Raw genomic sequence first — 8,369 nt, forward strand, 5'->3', positions numbered from 1 at the left:
GGTGCATTTTGTAGGCGAATACATTTACGTATATTAAATCCAGAACTCAGATTTTATGAATATATTTTCTGGTGCTTTCCCTGTGAATCACACTATTACTTGGCAACTGTGGCATGTTCCAGTACGTTTGTAGATTATGGTTCATGGGTTTGTGTATGTAGCTATGATCATCCAGTTAATTAACTCAACTGAAAGGATGAAAGCTAAGCTGATTTTAGAAGTCGCCCGATCATGTTAGCTGAATTTGTTATTCAGGTCAAATGGTTGGGTCAGATGTGGTATGTAGACCTCAAGTTCTTCAAAATATGAGCCAGTGATCAATTGCTCTTAACAAAGTTTGACAGTGACTGTGTTCTGCTTATCGGCAATTCATTACTAAAAAAAATCAATGTAGTACTCTAAAGCCAAAACGTTAATATGTGGTGACAGATTTCATAACTATTAACATGACCGTTTGTCTTTAAAAACAATTTTCTTTTGATGTTGACGCGGAAAACTGTAAATCTGAACAAGCTTTTATTGACGGTGAGACGGAAAACTATGAATTTGAGCTCGGGCCAACAAATCAAAAGAAAGGCATCCATTAACCATAGCTCAAGTAAAGTAGCTAAGGTGAAAATTTATATCATATCATAACAAATGTAATTACTCACTCCGCAATATGTTCCAAAAACGACTATATATGTTCTAGCTAAGTAGCTAACACAGTACTTCCCAAAGAATACTAATACTCATAAGAAGAAAGAAGAGATCGAGGAAATTAATTAGATGAATCAGAAGAATATATAAGAGGGGGGTACGTAAACACCACCGATCGATCATCAGTTGATCACACACTACAAGATCCTGCAGCATTCACCACAGCGGGTGATCTCAGATGAATCTCCTTGGGGGCTGCTGTCATCATCATGAATACGAGTCTTTATCCAAGGATGGTCTGCACGCAATAAGCAAATTAATTATTGTATTACTGTATATATAGCCAGCGTATATGCATGCATAAATCTAGTTTAGTTAAGTAATTAATTAGCTAGCTAGCTAGTGACATGATAAAATTTGAAATTTCTATTATATTAATAGTAGAACTAAGCTTAAATATTTAGTTTTGGTAAAAGCTATAGATATTAATTACCCAGAACTTGTGAAGCAGTGGGTCGGTTATTGGGGTCTTCCGACATCATCTTGACCAACAAGTCCTTTGCTTCCTGAGATATTAGAATGGGCTTTTCCATAAGATAAAGATCGAACGTGCCTTCTGTAACACGCCGTTTAAGCTCGATGGGAGTACGATCAGTGTACTCGCCATAGAGTAACGAGTACAATATGACCCCGGCATCACGTACATCAACACGTGGACCGTCGTTCATTATCGAAAACGCATCTGTCACTTTTGCGGTATAGCCGAAATCTATCAACTTTAAGACAGCGTCTTCATCATCATCTACATTGTACATCATATTATACGGTTTACCATCGCCGTGACACACACCGGCCGTCTCATGGCAATACTGATCAAACAAAACAGTAAATAAAATTAATGTGATTAGTTAGTTTTCGCATTAATTGATTATACCTGTACATGCACATACTAATTCTTGAGATTTAAATCAAACCGGAAAGATCAATTAAAGATTATATGTATATTACGTACCTGAAGAGCGTTCATTATCTGATGCATAACCTTGGCCGCACTGGGTTCATCATACGCCCCTTTCTGGATAATTCTGTCATACAAAGTTCCCCCACGGCACAATTCCATCACGATATAAACATACTTGTCATCTTGATAGTTTCCAGCCACTTCCACTATGTTATCATGAACAAGATTTTTCATCCACTGCAACTCGTTCCAAGGATCAAGTCTCAATTCAATCTTCTTGCACGCATAGTGAATTTGCGTTTCTTTTTCCACGCACTCATCAACACTCCCCATAGACCCACTACCCAGTTCATTCAGTAATTCATATTTTTCATAAAAAGACCCCATTATCAAGATTAAAGAACTAATAACAACTGGGGATCGAAGAAAATGTAGTATATACCCAATTAAACCGTTCAAAGAAAGAACGATATATGATGATAACTAACTGATCGACCGACCGACCGACCGAGAGAAAGAATTGAAATATATGGGCCGGGATCGAAGAAAGTGTATTATATGCGCTATATATAACTAAATCGATTAAAACAAAAAAAAGAAAACTAACTCAAAAGGCAATAAGAAATGGGGAAGACGGTGTTTTGCGATATAACTGAATCCCTAACAAGCATAAGATCGCTAGCTGTTTCAAAGACTTTCCAAATTCAAACATATATAACGCGCGGTGGCTTTCCTTCATACATGTATAAATTACCTGTGGTTTATGGTTTTTAGACCCTATGCTTTTAAAATATTACAAACTACATCCCTTAGCTACTTTAAGAAAATTATAATTAGATACAATAATGGTCCCTAAATCTGAAACAATTTGGCAAGCATAGTCCGATCTGTCAACTCCCCATCCGTCAAATTTCCATGTGCCTCTCATGAGAGGGCTCATATCGTCTTTTCTCATTGTTGTAGAGTTTTAAAGGCTGGTATAACGCTTAAAGATGCTCTCTCGTTATGTTACTTGTCTTGTAGGGGTAGATTTAAAGGTTTTATAATAACGGTCAAACAACGAACTTAACGAGTCACGAATAATATATGGCCGGATACATATATTTAACCTAATAGTTTTGTGTTTACGAGAGAATTATTCATTTGAAAATTAAAATTTTTGTGAAAATTAGAAAACTTGTCAAAACACATTATATTAAGTTCTAAATCACAGTGTGTTATTGATAGCGCGTGAAAAGAAAACTGGCCAAACATACTGTTATCTGAACTTAACACAATATGTTTTTTACATTGTGTTAAATTCAGATCACATTATGTTTTGACCAATTTTCTAGTTTTCACAAAAATTATAGTTTTCAAATAAATAATACCCATAAATATCAAATGAATGGCAACGGGTACAAAATTGAAAATCAAAAAGCATCTCATCAGGGGTGTCTAATGTGCATGGGAGCGGGAGTGATGCGAAGGAAAAAAAACATAAAACAAAGTTAAATCTTCTTGAACGAATTAACTTTTTTGACAAGTGAATTTTACCTTAAACGCGTATGATGTGTGTTAATCGCACAACGAAAGGATCCGGCACTAAGCGGATCTTAAATAGCCTTTCTCACCATACCACCTCCATAATTGGAAATTAAATACCGTCGAGGAGAACCTCAAGGCTCGAACTCGAGACCTTGGAATAAACTCCCCCGGGACCCCGCATAGCAGGTTTAGTGAAACACCCTTGACTATTGGTGGTTTCTTGAACGAATTAACTATCACCATAAATATGGATTTTCACCACCAATCATATTTATATGAAAATTAAATTATATTATATAATCTAATCTATAAGATATCTTAAATCAATTATTAGATAATAATAGTAATAATACACTTACAACAAAAATATCATTTGTCTACATATATTTCTTTCATTTTTAGTGAAGTGTGAAAAAATTTATTAGTTTATTCACATTTCAATATTTTAAGTTGTATTGAAAAAGTTCACATTTAGAAATGTGAATTATTTTCATTAATCATACGGAGTAATTTCTACACACTTATATAAAAATGTTCACACTTACAAGTGAGAATAAGTGTCAAATATTTACACACTTAAAATGTGAATGTTAATTTGTAACACCTAATATGTTCACGCTCTACATCGCATAAAGAAATTTAGTGTTACAGTGTGACTTTTTATATTTTTACATCTGAACAATTAATATATTTTTACACATACATTTATAAGTGTAAACTTTTTTTCCTCGCATATAAAAGTGTCAAAAAACTAAAACAATTTAAAGTTTTTCACACTTTTAAATGTGGGTTCTTTATCTATACTCCATATTAAAAATTATCTTACCCCTTGTTGAAAGTTTACACTATTTTGGACATGCGATATTACCTTTTTGCCCTTGCTTCACTCCTCCTCTTTTGTCTCTAATCTCCATCTCTTAATTTCTCCAACAATCTGAATCTCCCATCTCCCAATAAATATTTACACATTAATAATAAATATTACCTAGTATCTTTCATCTCTTAGTAAATATTTAACACGCCTCCTGCTCACTCTCCAAAATTGAAATGACTTCCATTCCCTATGCTTTCAAATTCAAATCTATCCTCGGATCTTCAAGATTTCAATTTCAAAAACTATTTTCAGATTTAATCCTCATCATTTTGTGGTTTTAGTGTTAATAGCTTGCTGATGCATCAACATTGGTTTGATAAGCTTCTGCATTTATTTGTACAGATAGTAATTTTTGTTTAACATGTTAAAATAACATTTATTTATGCACTGTTTGGCCGTACTTTATTGATTGCCCATTTATACAATTTCCGGTAATCACAACATTGGATGCGTATCCGCAACAACGTGCGGATACCATGCTCGTATACATTTATAAGTTTGAAAAAGTTTAACAAATTTTTTCATATTTTTCAAAATTTAGTGTAGTATATCTGTTATAGTGTATATATTTCTAAATCGTAAATGAATATTATTCCGTACTACTTATTATTTACTTATCTATTATATTATATAAATATAAATAATATAAAATTTTGATGACATCATTTTTTATATAAAAAATAGCTACTTGTAATTATTAAAAACTATCTTATTAGTTATATTTTTATTTGAATTGGTATATAACATCACCTTTATGAAATTTTGATTTTCAATTTTCTCATTAATGAAATATTAATTATATTAAAATCAATGTACATAAAATTTGATATGGCGCCATAAATATATGATTTATAAATGATAAATTAAATGCATTTTTCATCTTAGACTTTTTATGCTAGCAGTTCAAAAAAAAGTGTTTCATGTAATATACTCATACCAAAATATTAAGAAAGGGCTAAGTAGTTTCAAAAAATTAATGTGAACAAATCACATATTTATTATAGCGTATATATTTTTAAATTGTAAATGAATATTATTCCGTACTACATATATTGGAGTATTTACTTATGGCGCCTGGTAACTCGACCAAACTTTTTGCAGCAACCCTGACAGGGAGCCCGTTTTTATTCTGCCATATTTATCATTATAGACATGGGCCCGCATTTTTTTTCACTTTTATCTATCTAACATGATAAAAACTATATGAATCATGTTTTACAACTATGACTTTAAACTAGGTGATACTATTATAGCCGTACGTACCACCATCCATTAATTGACCGGATATATAATTCAACAATTTAAGATTCAAACTCAAAAGTCACATACTAACACCAAAGAGCCAAACCTAGCTTTGCGTGCATAAGTTTATACTCGTAATTCGCAGTCTTATTGTTCTTCTTCAGCTTCTTCGTTTTGTTCTTTTTCTTTCTTTTTGTTACAGGTAATTGTCGGCTGCATGCCTAGCAAGGAAATCCAATGTCTAACAACGCGAGGCTGTCGACATATGTATCAATGGACACTGTTTTAGGACCATACGTTGGTTCAGGCGGCAGTGTGTAGACAACCCGTCTCGAAGCAATATTGTAGACTTTAAAGTTCTTCCTGTCGATAGTCTTGAACAACAAATCACCATTTGTTAGTTGGAAAATAATATGTAAGCCTCCCTCATACTTACAAATTAAATACTGTTAAAACTAGCAGCCATACGCCAACAAGAAGCTGATGATGCAACATTATTATTATTATTGTTATCATTGTTTACTTCTTTCTTCATCATTGTCCAAACGCGATGATATTCAGTGATTACGGCTAGAGTAGAACCTTTTAAAATTTTCAGGCATCCTGCATATCGCCTGGGTTCCCACGGCAAAGCAATTGTGCTGATAACATGTGTACTCAAATCAAATCTCATGATACAACGATCATGTAGAGAGTTGTTGGCAAAAGCAAGCCAGTGCAACGCTCCGTTGACACAACAACCGTGTGGTGAAGACAAAGTATAAGAAAATGGAATAGTAGGTAAAGCAATCTTACACCAAGTACCCGTGTTGGTTGTGTAAACAAATGAATCTACTATAGCCGTATGACTGCAAGATAGCCTCACAATCTTGTAATCATTCGTGATTGGGTCAAAACCAAAACCGAATACTGATGCAAGTGGTGCGTATAAAGACATGTGAGGAGGTATGCTGAATATGCGCCTGATTGAAGGGTTCCATAAACTAATAACATCATAATTGTGATTAAGTAGACATATGATTCCATTACTTGAACCGGCTCTTGAATAATCACCGAGCTTGAATGTTGGTCGTGTGCCCGTGTATCCATACAATAACAATGGCAATGGATCTTCTGAATCTAACATGGAGAGCATTTGATGTAATTTTTTGTTTTGATAAATTTCGTGTTCCAATATAACTTTTTGCACTGATGGGCGAAGAGTACTATGCCTACGGATGAATTCAGGGCTAGATATTCGACAACACCATGACTTGGAGAGACATCGAAATCTGATAAGCGATTTCACTGGTAGTCTTTCAAATATATCAGCAATTAAATCTTCACATACGTAATCTGGCATTGTACGTGCACGTAATCTACAATGCATATTATTGTTCGTTAATTAATTAGTTCAAAAAATAAATAAATGATAAAAATAGCTAGACATCCGATAAATTCTATCGGAGAAGATTAGCATGAGTACCGGGCCCTTCGTAATTAAAGATAGGGTAGCAAAGAAAAGCTCACGAATTAATTATCTTAAATTTCCAACACAAAGAGTCTAGAGATATATACGAGTATACGCGCGGAGTATATATATTAATTGAAATCACTAACCAAAACTATATATTTTTCGGTTACAAGCAGATAGATGTAAAAAATGATACATGAAACGCAAATATTATAGTTTTATATGACGATGATTATTAAGATCTTAATCTGATAAAATTGATGCACAAATTTTATTTTATTTAACATAAGTATAGAATTTTTATTATATATGCATTAACGATATTCAATTAGTTAAAAAAGATTGTTTTATTTGTTATATACCAATAGTTTAATATCAAATCTTATTAAAACTTGAACCTGTGTTATACTATAAACATATGGGTATAGGTATTAATGTATTATTATATATATAAATTTAATTAAGCAAACAAAAACTAGATACATAATCTTAACAAAGCATGCATCAACAGTTAATAAGATCACTGATCACTCACCAAAATATAATCACAAACGTATGAATAAATAGAAGCTCATGGGTCATGGCAAAATATCAAACTTAATTAATTAACCCACCCACCCTGCTGTACGTATCTTATATATATTGTGCCAGTCTGGCAAAATATGAAGTTGTGTTTGTGTCAAATTGTTGGTTACGCCTTACGATATTCAACTTTTGTCATTATCATGTAAATTTGAATTATCTTGTCTCTCTTAAAGATAATAATGAATTAATACTTTCTAACAAATATTATTACGAAAACTAGATTTTATTCTCACCTACCCAATAGAACAGGCTGTTGAAATATGTAGATTAAATTCTTTTTAAAGTGCTTTTCATGGACTAATTTTTTACGAGTAATATGAAAAATGAAACTTGACCATAATAAAAATTAATAAAAAGAAATTAATTATAAATGATTACATTAAATATAGGGGCATATCATACGTACAGCCGTTGTATCAAGGGGTATAATCGAGCCGACACAGTGTCAAGCTCGAGCTCAACTCGATTGTAAAACTCGAAGCTCGACTCGAGCTCGACCAAGCCTTTATTTTCAAGCTCGAGCTCAAGCTCGCTCTATGAATCGACACTTTCGAGCTCGACTCGATTAATAACTAAAAATAAGTTTTAAATCAAATTAGTATTATAGGCTCGATAATTTCATGCTCGACTCGATAAGATCAACTCAGTAGAATAAAAATTATGTAAAGATATATAATATTCAAGGGTAATATTGTAAATAAGTACAAGTTCGATTAAGCTTGCGAGCTTTTCGAGTAGGCTATAATGAGGCTCGAGCTCGACTCAAAAGTCTACTCAAGTAGCTCAAACTCGAGATCGAGCTCGACTCGACTAAGACCGAGTCGATTTCGAATAAATTGTGAGTCGAATTCGGGTAACTCGCGAACTGTATCATCTCGTTTACACCCCTAGCGTGTATGTATTCTCGGTACAACACTCATGGAAAATTAGGGGACATTTATGATATATAAATAAGTTTAAGGGTCAAAATGTAAAATGTTTAAATTTTTTGTGTATGAAGTGTACCCATCATTTTCCCTATGTATATAGTATCAAATAAACAAACAGTTGTAACAGGGAAGTGATATTTGTAATACAGAATTTGATAA

At 33.0% G+C, this 8,369-nt stretch overlaps 2 protein-coding genes across 2 annotated transcripts; both read right to left on the reverse strand.

Moving 5' to 3' along the window:
• Positions 1-836: 836 nt before the first annotated feature.
• LOC122597498 (calcium-dependent protein kinase 25-like) lies at positions 837-1,987 on the reverse strand. Its single transcript, XM_043770087.1, has 3 exons — positions 1,652-1,987; positions 1,133-1,508; positions 837-937 (listed from the first exon to the last, which is right to left on the reverse strand). The coding sequence occupies exons 1-3, from the start codon at positions 1,985-1,987 to the stop codon at positions 837-839; spliced, it is 813 nt and encodes a 270-aa protein (XP_043626022.1).
• Positions 1,988-5,682: 3,695 nt separating this feature from the next.
• Positions 5,683-6,595, reverse strand: LOC122597499 (putative F-box protein At3g16210). Its single transcript, XM_043770088.1, has one exon. The coding sequence runs from the start codon at positions 6,583-6,585 to the stop codon at positions 5,683-5,685; it is 903 nt and encodes a 300-aa protein (XP_043626023.1). The 5' UTR covers positions 6,586-6,595.
• Positions 6,596-8,369: the final 1,774 nt, after the last annotated feature.

This window comes from Erigeron canadensis, chromosome 4 (assembly GCF_010389155.1).
Source record: "Erigeron canadensis isolate Cc75 chromosome 4, C_canadensis_v1, whole genome shotgun sequence".
Classification (NCBI taxonomy): Eukaryota; Viridiplantae; Streptophyta; class Magnoliopsida; order Asterales; family Asteraceae; genus Erigeron; species Erigeron canadensis.

Coding starts and splice junctions, on each gene's coding strand:
- LOC122597498 (XM_043770087.1), bottom strand. CDS start 1,987: ATGGGGTCTTTTTATGAAAAATATGAATTACTGAATGAACTGGGTAGT. Junction 1,509..1,651: donor AGATAATGAACGCTCTTCAG/GTACGTAATATA, acceptor TTGTTTGATCAG/TATTGCCATGAGACGGCCGG. Junction 938..1,132: donor CACTGCTTCACAAGTTCTGG/GTAATTAATATC, acceptor TATTGCGTGCAG/ACCATCCTTGGATAAAGACT.
- LOC122597499 (XM_043770088.1), bottom strand. CDS start 6,585: ATGCCAGATTACGTATGTGAAGATTTAATTGCTGATATATTTGAAAGA.